The sequence below is a fragment of the Phyllostomus discolor genome, chromosome 7 (genome assembly GCF_004126475.2).
Source record: "Phyllostomus discolor isolate MPI-MPIP mPhyDis1 chromosome 7, mPhyDis1.pri.v3, whole genome shotgun sequence".
In the NCBI taxonomy this organism is placed as follows: domain Eukaryota; kingdom Metazoa; phylum Chordata; class Mammalia; order Chiroptera; family Phyllostomidae; genus Phyllostomus; species Phyllostomus discolor.
In genome coordinates this window covers 10,081,765-10,101,915 of record NC_040909.2, presented here as the reverse complement: position 1 = coordinate 10,101,915, position 20,151 = coordinate 10,081,765, and the positions used below count along the sequence as shown (strand labels likewise).

Genomic DNA, 20,151 nt, shown 5'->3' with positions numbered 1-20,151 from the left:
GACATGTCAGTCCGTAGTCTGCCCTCAACCTGGACACCTGGCCCACCTGGCCCTGCTTAGGGCCCTGGCCCTGGCATGCCTGACTCCTGGGAACCTCCCCATCGCTCCTCGTACAGTGGCTCACAGCCCATTCTTCAGGTGGGGCCCTTCCCACACTGCGCCTGCCTGCACTTTATCTCCAGCTGTCCCATCCTGTACTCAGCGGAGGTGTGGGCGACTCGGAGAGCCCTCTGAGGTGTGCGCATGAAAACCCCAGGCCCTGCAGCTGTTGTTTGCTTAGACTGTACTTGTGGTGTTTACATATAAATAGATACTTCTAAGTGAGTACCTGATAAGGCTTTGCTCTTTTTAGAAGGTAAATATTCTCCTTTTTTCATCTACTCTTAGTTGTCTTAATCGCTTGATTTTTGAGAACAAATGAAACAGTACATTTTAGCCTATCATGTTTGATCACCAATTCAGAATCGATGCGTTCGTGAGTTTCCATGTGTATTTTTTTTTCTTGGTCTTATGATCGCCATTGTAATTATGTGGTCTAGTTCCAAATGCAGCCAGCTGCCAGCTCTTATCTTGATGTACTTTCATTGTGCAGACAGAAGAAATGCACCAGACTTTCATAGAGTAGAGAGAGCAGAAAGCATCATTATCCAGGTGAAACTGAAGAGGAAATTCTCAGTAGGCTGAAGAATTGTGTGTTTTTATTGCGTGTTGGTCTCGCCGTCCTCCGTGCAGGGGATCGATGTGAACTCCCCCGAGGGATAGGAAAGGGACAAGAGCGCATCCCAGGGCTCCCGCTGTGTCCAGAGCCTCAGAGAATGGAGGCAGGGAACCGAAGCCGTGGCTCTGATTCAAGACGCAGAGAAACCCTGGGCTCTACTGCAGATGCTGGGTTTTCATTCCTTTTAAGTGCAGTCCTTGCAGAGAAAGCCAGAAAAATGTCATCACGGTTTGCAAAGCAGGCCATTTATTTGCCAATAGCTTATATGTGTGTGTGTGTGTGTGTGTGTGTGTGTGTGTTTTCACCAGAGTTCTCCAGAAAAGCACAACCAATAGGACGTGTGCATAAATACACATACAGGTGTAATACAGAGACATTTATTGGAAGGAATTGGCCCACGTGATTACGTGGGCTGACCAATCCCAGGGCCTGTATCTGGAGGGAGAGCCCGGTGAGCCCATGGTGTAGGTCCCGTCCAAAGGCCAGCGAGCTCGAGACCCAGGAAGAGCTAATGCTTCCGTTTCAGCCCAGAGACAGGGAAAAGCCAGTGTCCCAGTTTGAACACATCAGACAGAAAGCGCCTTCTCTTACTTGAGGGAGGGCCAGCCTTTTTGTTCTATCCGGGCCTCCAACTGATTGGATGAGCCCCACCCACACGAAGGAGAGCAATCTACTTAGTTCAGTCCAGCGATTCCTGTGTTACTCTCATCCAGAAACCCTCACAGGCACCCCCAGAGTCACGACTGGCCAGATGTCTGGGCACCCCCTGGCCCAGGCAAGTTGAGACATAACATTAACCGTCACAGTGTCTGCGAGTGATCCCAGAGCCCAGAGTCTCTGCAATGACCTCAGTCCCTCTGTGCACCCGTCAGGAATGAAGACCCCCTGTGAGCTCTGCTGGGCTAGCGGGGCGTGTGGGGGGGCACAGAGCAAGAGTCCAACCTTTGTGCCTTTCTGTTTAGACCAGCGCTCCTCAGCCTCGGCACTAATGACACTTTGGGCCAGGTAAGTCTTCGTTGTACATCACAGGACATTTAGAAGCAACCCCCAACCCCTACCCATTAAATGCCAATCGCATGCCCACAGGTGCGACAACCAAAAACTTCTCCAGACTTGGCTGAACGTCCCCTGGGAGGCAGCCTAGCCCTCGGCTGTGAGTCCCTGGCTCTGCCTCCTACTCTCCTGCTGCTCAGAACAGTAACCCTTTCAGATGAACCTTCCTTTGCAACCTCCACCTCGCAGGCTGGCACTGGGAGTGTGGGAGTTATTTATATTCTTGAAACGTGCTGAATGTCCTCCAGTGTCTGGTGCTGGTTTGACAAGGCTATTGGCTCTGAGTTCAGTGGCGCTGACCTTTCCCCAGCAGGCTGCATCTGTCACTGAAAGCTTGGCATCCTTTACTGGGAGATAAAGCTTTGTTTCTTGGGCCATTCGGCAAAAGACAATCTGCTTCACATTCCTGAGGGTAGCCCACCGAGGAGATATGCCACGAAATGGCCATTGTCTTTTGGAAGTAAAGATTATGTTTATATAATCTCAGGCATAGGTTGGGTGAAGTTTGAGCCTTTCAGGTAGAGTGGAATGAATTACACTGTTTGGAGGCACAGCGGATGGAGCATTGACTGGGGAGCGCGACCCACGGTTATTTGGACGACTAGGTTCATGACCTTGGGGAGATGACTGAATCTGTCCAAGCCTGTTCTTCAGAGGAAGAACCGGATTGCTGATGTCTATTGCCTGGTTAGGTAAGGACTTATGTATATGTTATCACTTACTGTCCTTTTCTTTTTCATTTGTGAAAAACTGAAATCAACGTTGTCTCTAGCATTTCCCTTTTATGTGGAATATGTATCTCCTCCTCCCTCCCCAGAAATCTCTACCATAAACATCCGTATCTGTCCCTGTGTTTTATAATTCCGGTGCTATCTAGTCAATGAATTAATATGGTCATTTCTAAAAAGCTTTATGATGTCTATCTAGACACAACATTTATGTTTTCAAGCTTTCGCTTAAAATGCCTGGAAGGTGATTTCTGCTCCCCTGCAGGCCAGGAAGTGACAGGCCTTTTATTCATGCATGTGATTATGCCAGTTTGGGTTCTTTTTATTGCAAGGACATTTTTGGAAAGAGACTCGGAGGCCTCAGAGAGAAAGGACTTGGATGTCTCAAAGGATCTGGGTACTTGGTAATGTGAACAGATGGAGAGCCTCTTCGCGGAGGGGCCTCGGGGATCACTCAGATCCAGCCACAAAAAATGTTTGGGTTACTTCGTGTAGGATTCCAGTTTGGGGGGGGGGGAGTCCCCTTGGCGGGGCTGGAGTCCCTTTTGCCTGGAGAAACATTAGCTTCAAGGTGGGTGGTCCCACCGAGACCACGTGAAATGAGGCAGTGGCGGAAGTTTCCGAGAGTGAAGTCAGGGGGTGGTACCAGGGTGTGTGTCGGTGGGGGCGGAGACTGGGCGGAGGAGAACCTTTGTCTGTTCTTGCAGCGCAGCTTTATGGGAACTGTCCCGACTGACCCCAGCGCGTTGGGCGGAAGCCGCTTCCATGTGAACTGAAGAAACAACATGCTTCAAATTTGCAGACTATGAGAAACCTCTTCCCACCCTTTCGATCTTTTTAAACGTTTGGTCAATGCTTGGACGTTCACCTGCTAAAGATTTACCAAGGAAACTAAAATAGAAACTTGAATGCAAATTCCAAGCCGTTAAAAAAAAAGTTTGCATCCGCCTTACCCCTAGTTCACTTGCATTTTTTTCTCACTGAAAATTTCAATTGGAAACAGCCTTTATTCATGAGCTTCATTCATTTCAGCAGACACTTTATCAGCTCCTCGAGCAACAGGGCGATGTGATCACAGGAGTCTTCTCTCTGGGCGGCAGCAGGAGCTTCTGTAATTGGGTGATATGCCGACTGATAGAGAGGTCTGTTAGTGTGACTTGAACAGTGTCGTGTCTTCAGGTTTTCTGCTCTTGGTTCCTGCCAAGGAAATTATAATGCTGATATTCTGGCTGAGGATTTCTTCTCTCCAGTCTCCTTGCTTGTGTCGGCGGGCTGTCAGCCCTACTGGAGATTGACTGGGATTTCATGGCACATGCCCCGGGGACCTTCCGGTGCTCTGCAGCTAAATCCTGCTCCGGAAGCCACCAGGGTTCATCTGATCTCAGGCGCTGGTACCTTTGGCGCAGGCAGAGTGTACTCTGAGAAGCGTCATGGGGGAAGAGTCTAGGGCATATGCTTGGATACGTGCCAGTCAAGGGCTGCAAGCGTATAAAACTGTTTGCAAGTTGGAATGTCAGTCACTTAAAATTTAATTAAATGTGGGCTTGTGATTCAAGTTCAAATGTGAAAACAGCACGGACTTTAGGACTATCCTTTAATAATTATTTCATACACACAGAGGTAAAGATTTGGTCAGTGCGATTGCTTCTTCTGATGACTCTTCAAGGAGCAGGTTAGGATGGTGAACAGGGTAGGAACATGGATCCCAAGGTCAAGTCTCCTCACCTTTAGCTTGGCACAGCCACTTACCAGTTGGTGACATTGTACTGCTTATTTATCTCTCTGTGCCTCAGTTTCCTTCAATGAAAGAGTAGGGCTATAATAACTGTGATGTGATCTTTGAGAGACGTTAGAACAGAGCCTGCCACAAGCAATACATTCCATAAAAATGTTAGCCACCATTGTTATTATGAAGTAACGATCATCATCATCATGAACGTTACCTAGACTGCACGTTCGGGCTGTGGAGGTACTGTTTGCAGTGACGTGAAGAGGATGTAGCAATAGAAATAGCTCAGAGTTACCCGGAATCATTTTTAACTTCATAGAAACAATTTCTCATGTTATTAGCATGCAGTAGAAAGAAGGATAAGAGGGCTCTTAAAGCATCAAGTGTTTTATATGTATCATATAATATTACACAAAATACATAGCAAAAAAGCGAACTCAGCACAAGCTGCTATGCATCCTGTAAAGTTTTCTGTAGCTGTCCCACACTGTGGACACGTCACAACTATCATGGTTTTGTATCTCTTTGTGTACTTGGCCCTTGGGGCTCATTTATAAAATATGGACAACTAATGAATATTTCGTCTCATAGCCCAGCTTTATTTTTCAGAAACCATATTATTTTTCACTTACTTTTCTCCCAATATGAAATGTATATGCTTGTATACCCATATATATCCATACAAATATACACACATTAGCTTCTGATTATAAAGTTAATACTTATTGAGTGGGACAGGCAATCGCTATCTTACTATTCCAACTCTCTACACACTTTGGCCTAATTTCCCAACAGTAAGCATGTGGCACTTCCAGAAGGTAACTGATGAACATTTTTGAAGACAGGCACCACCACAAGTCTTCCTACCAAATGTGTTTTCTAAAGCACTTTTTACTACACAATATACCGAAGAGATATCAATGAATGTAGATACACTAAATTCTGTTCTTCCTTCCAAGTATACAGATTATTAAACAATTTAAATTTGTCGTAGCAAATTGACTTTGACACATATACTACAACTTTGGCTTTTACGTTGTATCATGGGCAAATCTACCACTCAGGGGAAGCTATTGGTAATATTTCTTATGGTTATCTCTCTGTGTGTTTCTAGTCTGTTTACATAGAATTGTGCTGTTCATACTATTGTGTTCTACTTTTTGTTGGATCATGCCACACACAGAAGAGGGCACAAATAAAACGTGTGCATTGCAGTGAGTGTTCACAAACCGAACACATCTGTGTAACCAGCACTGAGATCGGGAAACAGCATCCTTCCAGCCACGGTCTTCCCGCCCAGTGGGGACCTCCCCGGTGGGGACCTCCCCGGTGGGGACCACGGCCCTGCTTCTAACACTGCAGAGTAGCTTTGCCTGAATTTGAACTCAAATCATTGGAATCATCAATATCTATTCTTTGTGTCTAACTTGTTTTGCTCAATGTAAAATGTTTATGACATTCACAGATACTGTTATATTGTAGTTGTAGTTCATCCATGTTTGTCGCTGTGTAGTATTCCACGGGCTGAATGTCCCACAATTTAGTCTTCAGTTGATGAGTGCTTGTACAGCTCCTCGTTTTGGTCTGTTATACAGGTGGCAAACACAAGGCCCACGGGCCGAATCCGGCCCCTCCACCTTGTTTTATCCGGCCCAGCACCTTGTTTCTACCCGGCGGCAGCTCGGAGCTCCTTGCCCCTAGTTAAGGAGCAGTTACATTTATACAGTCCTAAAATTATATTATATTCGGCCCTTTGAAGGCAACTGCAAGGCTGATGTGGCCACCGGCGAAAACGAGTTTGACACCCCTGACTGTTATTAATAGTGTTGCTATATACATTCTTGTATTAACAAGTGCTTTTGGTGAACCACACGCTATATATTTCATCTGATTTTTTTCATTAACATTTCATACATGTTGTTCTTTTTAGTGCATTTTTGTGGGCACAGAATATTCTATTGTTCAGTTATATCACAATTTAGCCGATCATACTCTTGGACTTTCTGTTTATTTCCAATATTTTTCTATAATAAAGAATACTGAACCCTGGCTGGAATAGCTCAGTGGATTGAGCATGGCCTGTGAACCAAAGGGTCACTGGTTCGATTCCCAGTCAGGGCACGTTCCTGGGTTGTGGGCCAGGTCCCCAGTGGAGGGCACCTGAGAGATAACCACACATTGATGTTTCTCTCCCTCTCTTTCTCCTCCCCTTCCCCTCTGTCTAAAAATAAATAAATAAAATCTTAAAAAAAAGAATACTGAGATGAACATCCCTATACATCCATCCTTGCACATTTTTCCAATTTCTTGAAGACAATCCTTAGATTGAAATGGCTGGGTCAATGTTTAGGCCTATTTGGTTACTTTCAGATCACCAAATTGCCATGTAAAACATTTACATTTATGGTCTTCCTACTGCTGTGTGTGTGAGTGCCTGTGCTCCTCCAATCTTATGAAACGGAATTGTGGCTTACTATAATAAGCAGTGCTTTGGTCCCTGGTGATGTGGAATATTTTATCAAACTACGTTTGAGACATTGATAGTTGCTGAATTGCTTTTTCTCCCATGAGCTTTGTAATTTAATCTTTTAGAGAATTTTTTAAATATTTCTTAGTATTTTTAAAGGATACTTAAGAGATGAAAATAATCATCTTTTCTGTTTCCCTCTACCCCCGATGGTCACTTGCTTTTGAATTTTATTAATTATCTCTTTTTGCTACGTGAACTTTTTTATTTTATTCAGCGCAGGGTCTGGTGTCACGCTTAGGTTATCCGTCAAGTTGAATAGGTTATCCATCAGGTTTAATAACAGAGAGTAACCTAGCCTCTAAATTAAATAATACATTTCTCACTCAGTAAAAGTTGTATTTGGATCTTAGCTCCTGACTTGGTAAAACTGGCTCAGAGTTGACGCGGGACATAATGGGCAATGTAGACCCAGCAGGTGCGAGAGGGAGAGCACCACCCAATGGGGACTCAGCCCCCGCCCCCAGGCTTTGACGGGGGCTGCCGGCCTGAAGTCCGCCGGCAGGGCCCCCGCGTCGAACAGACCAGGACAGCACGTCTGGGGAAAGAGCTGAGTGTGTGTGTGTATGCGTGTGTCTGTCTATCCATCTGGTCAGAAAGATTGGTCAATAAATGGTGTTGGGACAGCTGACCAGTCCTATCAGGCTTGTTTGAGGCCTAAGGACTATTTGTTAGGGAGTTACAGGAGCTGAAGTGGTGAAAAGAAGCAACAAGCAAAATGGAAAGTTAATGTCAAAGACGAAAGCGCATTGGGTGGCGCTCTCAGCGGCATGGCGGCAGGCCACCGCGACGAACACGCGGAATGTTAGTATGATTCCCAGGCACGGACCCCGACATGCAGTGCCGGTCCGCTCAGCGGTGCCCGGCGGCAGAGCCCCGTCCGCTCTGGGCCGTGCCTGCGAAACACCCTCGAGGGCGAAGGAGCGGAGGTCAGGGAGCTCGACGTGCTCCAAGGAACAGTCGCCGTGAAAGCGTATCTCCTGTGTCTTCTTTTCCTCTCCAGGCCACGCTCTCCCCCTCCCCCTCCCCCTCCCCCAGACCATGTGCCTGCAGTGGGAGAGGCCTCGTATTTAGATTTATGTCAATGTCTTAGTTACAGGCATATGACGTTTCTCTTCAGTTCTAGGCAAGATCTAGCCAGGGGCAAAGAGGGAAGCCCCAGCGTATTTACCCTCTATCGCTTTTAGGACTTTGGATGTTCCAAGTCAATCTTTTGGCTTTTCTCTATCAGGGGCATCGTCACACACAGAAACACACACACACACACACACACACACACAGGCTGACTGTGGGTTCATAAAGATCCCGTTCAGTCTTTTGCCCTTGACCTTTCTGTTCCCAAAAGTCACTTGTGTATGCAAACATGGCCCTTTCATGATGATGCCTCGTGTATGCGTTTAGTATTCTTGGAATTCTGGGTTTTCCGTTTGCAAGGTGTGCGCTAACCAGCTTCCTGTACAAGCGTCTGTCTCCTTCCTCCCTCATGCGGTTCCTCCGGCCAGGACTAGTGCCGACAGCGCTGCCTTTGTTCCCGTCTTCCCGCTCGAAAGTCGTGCGCATTTGGTTTCTCTTGCCAGCCACCATCTTCTAAAGCGCACCCAGCTCTGGGGCTCCTCGTGGTAATTATATTAAAAGGACTGAATCAGTTCAGTAGTCATGTTAGAACAGCTCCTGGAGTTCGTCATCAGGGGTGGAGTTGCTGCAGAACTTCGAGGATTGACGTTTTTTTGGGCGTGAAGAGGCAGCTGTTACCAAAGAAAGAGGCATCAGTAGACAAATACATTTGAGAAATAATAGAGTTGGGGGGTGGAGGGATTGAGTCAGAAAAAAAATACAGGGTTAGATGAAGTCACACTGGTCCGTCAGTGACAGACGTCTCAGAGGCTGTGGTAAGCTGACATGCACTCTGCACCCCAAGAGAGCAGTGCCATTTGCAACATTTCTCACATTTGTTTAACGGCAGAGCTCCCGTTCTGGGTCGTTCTCGGTCGCGTGTGGGAACAACAGTAGCCCGAGAACTACACAGTGGGGAAATGGTGATGTAATTACATCTTGAAGTTGTATTAATTTTCTCACTACTTAGTTTCAGAATGTATCCTCTCCGCTACCGTGCTAGTCGGGTGCAAAGCAGAGCCTCCCAGAGGCAGGCCCCCTGGTCCGGGTGTCTGTCCGGAGCTCTGAACCGGCTCTGGTCTGGAAAATCACCTCCTTCTTCTGGGCTTGCGGTCTGTGGTCTTTCCATGAAAAAAGCATGCCCAAACGGCCTCTAAGCCATGGAGAGTGAGGCGTCTCCTGCTCTAAGATGCTATTTCTCTTTTTGCACAGGGAATCGAATCGTGTTTATTGTAGAAAAAGGAAGAAGCTCTCACCGTTCCCCCCAAAGGTTTCCTCATTATTCTCTGGCTTACCTGTTTAGAGCTGCCACATTTATGTCTTTACCGAGACCATTTATCCCCCTTGCGTCCCGATCCTTCTTCTTAGATTTGATAGGATCAAAGCCGCCACTTCAGTCTCTTACTAACCGGGCATCTTAGAATCTCATTTAGAATTCTCAGAAGCCAAAAAGCCAGTGAAGTAAAGTGAAAAGGACAGATGTGTCACTTTCTGGGAAACTCCAGAGTGCCATTATCACCTCTAATGGGGTGTTTTATAGAAAGAAGGCAGCCCGCGCTTTTACTGTGTCCTCTTACTTGTTTCTTTGTAACCTTCAGAGAAGATGATAGCTTAAGAAGCTTCCCTCTTACCTTTGCGGCTTATAGGTGGGGCCTTACTTCTAATTTACTTCTCTGGACCAGCAGGTGCACTAGGTTCTCTCACTGTCCCCCTTTCCACACTGCGCCCCTCACAACCCTTGGGCAAGGGGCACCAAAGATTTGCTTTTTTTTTTTTATAAATTTTTTAAAGATTTTATTTATTTATTTATTTATTTTTAGAGAGGGAAGGGAGGGAGGGAGAGAGAGAGAGAGAGAGAGAGAGAGACATCAAGAGACATCAATGTGTGGTTGCTGGGGGTTATGGCCTGCAACCCAGGAATGTACCCTGGCTGGGAATCGAACCTGGGACACTTTGGTTCCCAGCCCGTGCTCAATCCACTGAGCTACGCCAGCCAGGGCTTAAAGATTTGCTTTTGACAAATAGCATTACTGGCATGAAAAAAATTTTTTAATGAAATTGCCTTTTTTAAAAAAAGATTTTATTTTATTTTTTAGAGAGGGAAGGGAGGGAGAAAGAGAGAGAGAGAGAAACATCAATGTGGGGCTGCTGGGGGTCATGGCCTGCAACCCAGGCATATGCCCTGACTGGGAATCAAACCTGCGACACTTTGGTTTGCAGCCCGCGCTCAATCCACTGAGCTACGCCAGCCAGGGCTTATGAAAAAAATTTTGGTGGGTGAAATATTCATTGTGACTTGTTGGTTAAACCCTGAGATTCGTTTGCATCTGACAGTCATGAGGTTTTTAATTAACAAGACTTTTAAGGACTGAGACTGTCCTGTTCCCTATGATTACTGCCGCTGTTTGGAGCAGGACCTCTTCCTCCGAATAGCGGCCAAAGAATGGGGCCTCCTGTTCTTAGCAGTCACGTGCTAAAAAGAGAGGGCAGAGAACTCTGGACCTCCAGGTTGAGAGTCTGACGGCCAGGGTCTCCCTCTGCCTCTCCCAGGAAGGCGTGTGGCACCCAGACCGAGGCACCGTCAGACCCCGGCTGCCGTTTGCCATTTGTCTCAGTCAGAACATGGAACCACGAGCCTGCATATTCTCGCATGTACGTGGTGACAATGGTAGTGATTGCCAATAGGATTTTGTGGGAATTAAGAATATTCAATGTTACAGAAGTATATAGATACATATGAGAAGGCAAAGCATCTGGAGCATGGTCTGTGTTCGGTCATTAATGGCAGATCAAAATCACCATCATATTTTTATTATAACTCTGAGATATTTTTTAAACAATCTTTCGTGTGTTCACTTTAAAAATCTTGTCTCCAGTATGATGCGTGATGTCAAATATTTGCTTTAATTATAATGCAATTCAATTTTCGTGCAGCGCTAGGGTTACCGTACTGCCTGTGCTTGTGAAGGATGCCTTCCAGGCAGCGATAATGCCGATGATGGCAGAAGCGGCAGCGGCGGCGGCCGCAGACCCCCACTGTCTCGCAAATGAGACAGAACCCACGAGAGCCCTGAGGCTCTTCTTGATTCTCCCCAGTCAGATCCTCTGTCTCCTCCCAGAGGTCCCATCTTGTTCTTTATAGTTGCACCACCCTTACTCCTAAAATACGTGTATATTCTCTGGCTTTGTCTGCTTTTAAGCCTCATATGAAAGGAATCATACTGTATGCAGACTGTACATGCAGACACGGGTGGTATGCTTTTCTGTCTCAACATTATGGGTTTGAGAGGCACCCACGAATGTGAGTAAGCCCGCAGTGTGCCCCTTTGCAATGCATTGGAGTAGTCCATTGTATGTTAGCGAGTGTACACTGGGCACCCTTCCTCCTGCGGATGGGTGCTTGATGTCATTTCTAGGTTTGATTTATGCTGTTTTAGTTGATTTTGTGCTATTCTGCATGTGGCTGCTATGAATATTCTTGTGGTAGATGGAGCTAGGTAAAACAGGAGTGTTTACAGGTGAAAATAGTACAAGCTTAGGCATTTCTTAAGATTCCACCCAACGGGTGCATATCTGCAAGATTATATCTGAGGAGTACACGTAGGTGTGAAGGCAATGTTAGTTCATAAGGTACATGCATCTTCCTCTTTCAAAATGATACCTGATTGTGTTATGGAGACATTGTACCAATTTGTCCTTACTCCTTGCCATCGTCCCATCTCCTATCAACCCTTGATGGAGGCTTTTTATTTTCGTGGGTATGAAGTGTGGTTTTAATTTGCATTTCTGTAACTACCAGTGAAATTAAGCATCTTTTCCTATGGGCATTGGCCATTTTTGTTTCTTCTATACAAAAGTGCAAAAGTGGATTTGGAACTGGCCAATGGGTAGAGGCAGGATGGCTTTGAGGCACAGGCTGGAAAAAGCCTGGCTACCCTTGGAGGACCTAGGGGCGGAAATACGGACATTGTAGGGCATCATGCGGAGGGTCGGGAGGAAAAGGAGAGCTGCAGAGAGAGGGTCTGTCACCTTGGAGGGGACACATCGGCACGCACAGAATGTTGGGAGAAGTCTGAGCGTTGAAGCGGGGTAGGGTGAGATGTCAGATGGAAACAAGGGACATGCTATTGTCACCTGGAGGAAAGGCAGCCCCTGCATACAGTGGCACAGAACTTGGCTGAATTGCATTCTAGTCTTTTGTGGCGTGTAATACTTGTGAGAGATGAAATTGGATATTTAGCTGAGGGATTTCTAAGTCAAGTATTGAAGGCGTGGTTGGGTTTCTCCTTGCTGCTTGTAGCAACATGGAAGAGCAGAGAGATGCACTGAAGAAGGAATTGTTAAGCAAAAGCAACCAGCATCTGAAGACCTGGAACATTCTCCTTCTGTCCTTATTGCAAAGATGAGAAAGCCTGTCTGGAGAGAACAGCAGGGGTGTGGCTGGACAACCACTTGCTGAAGAGATCACACGTGGGGCTCAGGGATCCAATCAACAACTCCGGCGGAAACCAGGAATAGAGACTCAGTTACCTGGGAAAGATCTGCAGGGGGCCCTCTTGTCTGGTGACCGCCCTCCGCCGCCTCCCTGCACCGCATTCCACTGCAGGCCAGCAAAGATTTGAGAACTTACGTGAACAGAAACACCGCCAGTGTAGACTACACAGAAACTGGATGAAATGAAGGCAGGCTGTTGGACTGCTGTGATTCTACAGGATGGGCCAGACCCTGCAGCCGTAGAGCTATCTGGCTACAAATGTGTTATTTTTCGAGAAAAGGAGAGAAGGATCCTACAGGCAATTCAGGAGGTCTGCAGGGCTGCCGCTGCCCCTGCCACCGTGGCCTGGTGGGCGGTGGCGCTCTTCTGTTACAGAGGACGGAGTCACCTCCTTGATTTCAGCAGGCCAAGCCGCTGTGGCTGCACTCAGGGCTAAGGGGGTGGGACAGCCACCCTCATGGGCCACCACCCCGGTGGCCACAGGAGACAGGACATGGAACCAAAGAGGATAACTTTTGGACCTTAAAATCTAATAGAATTTGCTGTGTCTTCAGACCTGCTTGAGACCCAGTAGCCCTTCCTTCTTTCTAATCTCTCCCACATAGAATGGGAGTGACCGACCAATGCTGTCCCACCCGTTGTCTTTTGGAAATGGACAACTTCTTGTCTGGTTTCCCAGGCTCACATCTGGATAAGAATTTTCCTGGAATGAGTCATAGCTCCAGTCTCACCGGCACTTAATTTAGATGATAGTTAGATGAGATTTTGGATTTAAGTTGATACTGGAATAGAATAGGTTAAGACTTCTGTGGCTGTTGGTATGGGGTGAGTGTATTTTGCATGTGAAAAGGTTGTGAATTTTGGGGGGTCCAAAGTGTGGGGTGCAATGGACCGAGTTGGGTCACTCCAAAATTCATATGTTGAAGTCCTAACCCCCACACTTCAGATTGTGACATTATCTGGAGATAGTGTATTTAAAGAGGCATTTCCGTTCAAATGAGGTTGTTAGGGTTGACCTGAATCCAATATGACTGAGACTGTTATAAGGAGACATTTAGACACAGACATGCCCAGAGAGAAGACGAGGTGAAGACACAGGGAGAAGACAGCCATCTATAAACCAAGGAGACAGGCCTCAGAAGAAACCAATTCTGCCAACCTCTTGATCTCGGACTTCTAGCCTTCAGAACTGTGAGAAAATAAATGTCTGTTGTTCGAGCCACCTCGTCTGTGGTGCTGTATTATAGCCCTAGCAAACCAACATGGCTACCTGCAGGCCGGTAGCACGCTGTCCGGATTAATGCAGCTTCGTTGTGAAGATACCCAGCATTGAGTAGAGGCAGTGAGAGTGGACATTCTCTCCTTTTTCCTGATGGCAGGGTAAAACATTCTGTCTTTTATCATGAAGTCCAAGGTTCATTGTAGGTTTTTGTTGTTTCTCTTGTTTTTGAAAATAACCTTTATATGACCGAGGAGGTATCCTTCTAGCCTATGCTTGCAGAGCTTTCCATCACGAACCAGGATTGAATTTGGTCAGATGCTTTTTCTGCATCCATGGAAACAATTACAGGATTTTTCCCTTTTATTCTGCTAATGTGCTGAATTACACTGATTGATTTTTGAATGCCGAACCAACCCTGCATCACTTGGTCATGGTATATGATAATTCGTTTGAAATCTGGCTGGATTGGTTGCACAGATATTTGGCTGAGGACGTTTGCATGTGTGTTTACGGTGATTTGCTAGAATTATTTATTGATTTCATCCCTGGGTGCAGCCATTGATTAAAAATGATTTTTAGACCTAGACTTCCACATAATTATTAGGCATGCACTGCTGTGAGGTATTTCCTTGAAATCCTTTCTTGTCTACCACTGAAAAATGACTAAATAAGATTATTTCAGCATTTTTCCCTTTTGCAGAAGATAATTTATTGATTTCTAGTTTCTGTTCCATAGTTACATGATGAAGAGTTCAAGCATATAAAGTGCATATAGGATGTTTTTTTAAAGTATTGTCATTTGTTTTATTTTGCAGTCACATATACTGCTTTGAACTTAAAACTCCAAACCATAGAAATGGAGAATTTTGGGGTACTGTCCCTTGGTGTTCCATGGAAACCCCCACTAGACCTCACAGACCCTTTGTTTTATTGAAGATAATAACTCATTTATTTCCAATTTAAGACTTAGGGCGAATGCAGCTGGCAGCCTCACCGAAGTTGTCTGCGAGTGTTTGCGGACGCTGTATTTCATTTCGTCTCAGACCAACACTGGTTGACTTTACCCGTCCATAGCTTGTATCTTGCCCTCAATTTGTGGCCTCTCCTCGATTTCTCAGGTCTTGTTTCATCGCCCGTGTCTGGCCTTGAATCATGGGGAGGAAGCTGGACCTGTCCGGGCTGACCGATGACGAAACCGAGCACGTGCTCCAGGTGGTTCAGCGGGACTTCAATCTTCGGAAGAAAGAGGAAGAGCGTCTAAGGTGAGATGCTTCTATTGCCTTCCGGGGTGCAGCGAGCCCTCTGTAGACCAGTGAAAACAGGTTTCCCGAGAACCTTCCTGGCTGCTAGCTCTGAGTGCTGAAGTCTTTATGTCCCTTTGCAGGAAGGCTTGCTATTGTCAAGGCTGCGCCACATCACAAAGTCTGCTGGGAAACGTGACTGTTCGCCCTCCCAGCCAAGGCTCTGTTTGGGCTGTTCACCCTGTTGAGTATTAGCTGTGGGATGGGTGGGGCTTGCGATGGCAGGGGCTGCTTTGAGCTCGGTCCTGGCGGTAGCTTTCCTGTTGGCAGGCACTCCTGGAAAACGACCAGGGTCGTTTGAACAATTCCTGGGAGAATGACACCCATACCTACACGGTCTTCTGCCAGAATCCCCTCCCACGGTGCAGGAAAAGGGCTCTGAAGGCCCGGTACGAACAAAAGTGACATCAGGCTGGAACGGGATCAGCTGGCCCGGCCCCGCCCTCCTCGTTTTAGGGACGAGGAAACTGAGGCCCAGAGGCCTGGGGGCTTCTGACGCCTCTGCAGCTGGGGGGTCCTTGTGGGATGTTCTTGGAAGTCCTCTCGCTGCTCAGTGGGGCAGAGCGAAGGAGTCAGAGCGGTAGAGACGAGGCCACGTGGTGGGCCTCATGTGTTAGAACCAGGGGGCCAGCCAGTATTATCTGCCGTCATCCATACATCACTTCTCCCTGGAGATACCACAGCTCTGTCACGTTGCTGTCTCCCTCCTCAGCCTCAGAGCTCTGAATCCCAGCTTTTTTTTTTTCAATTTTCAGTTACAGTTGGCATGCAATGTTGTTAGTTTCAGGTCTACAACACAGTGATTAGTCATTTCTAGAACTTGTGAAGGGGTCACGAACCTCAGTCTTTGTCCGTCCCCTCCTGACTTGGTCCCCGCACAGGGCAGGGCTGGGCCCTGTGGATTCTGCCTCCTGACCATCTCTCCGACCCCTGTCCCAAGCCAGCTGTCATCGCCCTTCCTCCAGTCCTTGCAGGGATCTGCCCTGTGACCCTCCTGCCTCCGCTGTCTGCCACCCCCTCCCCCAAAGAGCCTGTCCACCCCAGGGGTGTGCCGCCTCTCAGCTCGAGTCACACCTGCTCCCGCTCTGTTACAATGGATATAGCTCGTTTTCCTTTTCCTTTTCCTTTTCTTGGGCTACCCTGGACTTCCTTGTTCTTTGCAATATTACCTCCTTTACTAGACTGTAAGCCACGCTAGTGTAATCATCCTTATTTCCATCGTGTTTTTTTCTTCCATATTGTAAATATTTAACATAGGAATGGGTGACATAGGTTTATATATAGTTGTGAGTACGCAAAACACAGTTTATTCTTGTACTATTACTGATTCTTGTGTTATATCGTTTTCCATACAACTATAAAACTACTTTTGCCTACCCCTGTATGTGCTTGTTAGATGGAAGACAGGAAGTCTGTTGATGAAATAAGTGATTTAAAACCCATGTGCCAGGTCCTGTTCTATCTGTTGGGTATACAACTGTGAGCAAAACCAGGCTGTGCCCCTGGAGTTTGTATCCAGAGCCGCACTGACCATACCGCTGCCGCCAGCCAGGGGTGGCTGCTGGGCGCTCGAGCTGTGGCGAGCCTGAATTCAGATGCACGGTGGGTGTAGCAGATTTCAAAACTTTAGTACTAAAAAAAAGGTCAAATATCTCATGAATAATTTTTCTATTGATTATTTCTAGTCTATTTCTAAATGTTGATTACATTTTGCAACACCAATATTTTGGATAGAGGAGGTGAAGGAAAAACGTGAACATTATTTCTTTATTTTTTTTTTTTAGTATGGCTATTAGAAAATGTAAAAGTTGAGAATTTTTGAGCGCAGGAGTGACATGACCTGACGTCGGGGGTTTTAGGGGGTCCCTCTGACTGCTCTGCGGGGACGTGGTTACAGGAAGGTGGCAGACGCAGTGGAGAGGCAAGTTAGGAGGCAGTGTTGGAAGCCCGGGTGAGTGTCCTGCTGCGGGACCTTGGAGGCCTGTGTTGAGATGTGGCGTCGTGGCACAGAGGGAGCCTGATCCCTAAGACATGGGGGGGTGGGGGGAGAGTTGCTGATGGCCAGCGAGGGACTCTGTGTGAGAAAGAAGCAAACCTTCACTGGGTGGCGTCACTCAGACCTGGGTGTTTACGTGCTGCAGCAACACAGCCTGGTGTTGCTTTGGCTCATGCAGTCCGTGATGCCTAAACAGGACTTGAGTGTTTGCGCCTCCACCCTCGACTCAGCAGCTGAAGAAGCCAGCTCAGGGGGTGCCCCGGCAGTTCCAGGCTGCTGATGCCAGGGTGGCGAGTCTCCTTCTGCCGTCTGGCCCCTTGGGTAGTAGAGGACACCTGTGGGACGATCTTCAGACTTCCCCTAGAATCATAGCGTATACCCTATGATCTTGTATTCCAGGCACGTTTACAAAAAGCAATTTTTAACAGGACTGTTAATGACGCAGTACTCTGGTGTTCAAAGGGAGTCTTGGTGGCATTTAATGGGATAGCCACAGACTCGAAAATTTCTCACTAACCATATGCTCGCAAGAAGCTAGTTAGCATCTGGATAGCTTCCAAAGTTTGCTGCCGCTCTCATGGCCTTGGCCGGCGGGGGCAGCAGGGGTGACGTCTGAAGCACTGGTTTCCTGCAACTGCGACTGGCCATTAATTGTCAGTGTTTGCTGAACTGACGAGCGTGCTCGCGTCTGCCAAGGGCTGCTGGGCCCCGGTGAGGCCAGGCCCAGGGGAAGGAAGGGAGGGCCGGGGCGGCAGAGTGACAGGGAGGCAGAGAACTTCCTGCCTAGTCCCCGCTCTCCCCTCACCCCACCAGCCGCCACGGTCCTCCACTGCAGTGTGTCAACTCCTTCCCCGGGGTAAGGAAGGGAACAAGATGTACTTGGAGTCCTCTTTCTGCTGCCACCGTGGCTGCAGTGACCCACTTGCCGAAGTGGTCCCTGTGTGTGTATGTGGCGGGTGGGGGGCGCGGGGGGGGGGCAGTCTTCCACTGTCGGGAGTTGCCTCCATGCTGTAAGGGAGTCCATAGGGCCTGCTGGGGGTGCGGAAGGCCCACTGCAGGGGAGCAACCCCAGAAATGATGCATGTGTCTCGTCTGCAGAAAGTCCTCGGAGGATTCATCACCTTTCTTTTTTTTTAAGCAGAAAGAACACATTTCCTTTTAAACAAATTAAACTCGTATTACCAGAACTTAACTTTTCAAGAAGTTCCCTTTTCAGAAAACAAAGTGCCTTTGTACTCGGCGTTCCTTGTTTGGACAGTGAAGTTGATCTAGTGAATTAGCAAATGTTCCTGGTTACTTCTTCCCGGAGGAAGCTGGAAGTCGGACCGCCCCGTCTTCACTCGGTCGGAACCAAGGTGCCCGGTGGCTGACCAAGTCACTGAGTGTGCACAGCGCACGCCTGGCTCTCGGGGCACTTGAGATGCCGCGCTGACATGGTGGCACCAGGCTGCCCGGTTCGTGCACCTGCTGTCTTGGAGCGGAGCTGCCTCAAGGCAGGAATTCCCTGCCCGGCCCTGACGGAGCAGGGTGGCCGGCCCGTGCCCTGGCTGCCCTGGCCTAGCAGAGCCCAGAGCAGCCCTTTCCGGTGAAGCAGAGGGTCTGCCACCGCTCTGTGTGACAGTCGCTTTGTGATGGGAAAGGCCCAGGAGGAGTCAGCATTGGGAGATGCTGGGGCAAGAACCTGGACATTTTGGGGGGCCGGAGAGGGGCCCCCTGAAGTGGGGAGGAGTGTGGGGGGCAGTGTAGGATGCAGAGTATCAATGTCAACTCTACAGGGGATCTCACAAAACGTTTTTAAATCTCCTTTTTATTTATTAGTATTTATTAACAATGAAAAGGTCGAGTATATTAAATCTAAGCTGTTGGGCATCCATTCATTTGCTTTGAAAACATATATTGAATGTCAGGAGCCTCCTGGGCAAATGTGAAGGGGGTGGTGGTGGTGGCAGGAGTGGGGAGAGGGGAAAGGGCTCACCGATTTAATAAGGGCCTTAATTCATGCGGAGGGGCCCAGAAGGGGAGCTAGGTCTGATGGGAATGGTTAGGATGCGGTAGAGAGTGAGAGATAGAACCATTAAGGCAGACCCATGGGAATTCTTTCATCTCAGAGGTGGGAGGCAGGCAGGAAGACTTCCTGGAGGAGGGCGCATGGGATGTGGGCCTCGGAAGACAGACAGGGTTTTGTAAGTGGACCGATGCAAGGCTCTGGGCAGCAGGGAGCATCCGGACAAGGGAATAGGGTGGAAAACAGGACATGTTTTCTCAGCCCCAGATCAGGACCCGTGGGGGGTGGTGGTGGGGGCAGGGAAGGAAGGGCCTGCTTTGCCAGGCTGCTGGTGGTGTTGAATAGAGTGCAGTGTTCCAGGAATATCACCTCTCCGCGTTCCCAGCAGCCCCGGGGCAGGGGCGGGGCGGGGGAGGGGGGAACCCAACAACTATTGTCTGTTTCCAAAATGGGGATGTGAGTAACTCGCTCTGGCTGCGTGAAGTGAGAGGTAATTTCACATCCAGGCGGTGGTGCCCACGGCTGGGGCCAGTGACCGGGACAGCACACGATTTCTGGTGCCGAAAACCGGGGCCCCCGGGCTCCATGCAGCGGAGGGGGTAAAAGGAAGGTCCTTTAGGAAATCTGGGGTCCCACCTTGCAGAAACCTGGTGTGTGTGCAGGGATGGGGAAGGAGAAGGGTGTAAGTCGGGATGTGGGGAGGGGTCGCTGGGTCGGTACAGCAGTCATTAGCAAATGCGTCACTGAGCGCCTCACTTGCCCAAACGGAGATGTGGTCTCAGAGTAAAATACGCTCTGTATTTCTAAGCTCTAGTATGAAAAAAGAATGTAAAGTCTCTTAGTAATTGATTTTAATATCGAAAACACCTTGGGATGTATCTAAATGACATTTCAAATAAAGTATATAATTAAAACTAATTTTACCTGCTATTTTTTTAATTTTTGCAAATGTAACTACTAGTAAACTTTGTGTGTGTGTGTGTGTGTGTGTGTATATATATATATATATATATGTATATATATATGGCTGACAGTATATTTTATTGGACAGCGCTGGTTTAGAATACCAGGTTAGGCAGTTTGGAATTTATAGGACCAAAAAGTAAGATTTCTTCTTCAATTTTGTGGGGAGCTAGTCCTTTCTAAATGAGGTTTTCAGGTATCTGAAGGATCCAGCTAATGTCTGAGTCGCCTAATCATGCACTGGCCTTTGCTACATCTAGCATTGTCATCTCGGTCACGTGAAGGTGGTCTCAGGCTAATG

General features: G+C 47.7%; 1 protein-coding gene across 1 annotated transcript in view; it reads left to right on the top strand.

Moving 5' to 3' along the window:
* The window catches only part of LOC114502090 (myosin VIIA and Rab interacting protein), a 204,845-nt gene that overhangs the window by 11,567 nt on the left and 173,127 nt on the right, over window positions 1–20,151 (top strand). Inside the window, exon 2 of the mRNA XM_028518928.2 lies at window positions 14,704–14,847. Coding sequence (XP_028374729.1) covers window positions 14,738–14,847 — 110 coding nt within the window. The 5' untranslated portion in view covers window positions 14,704–14,737. The remainder of the gene's footprint in view (window positions 1–14,703; window positions 14,848–20,151) is intronic.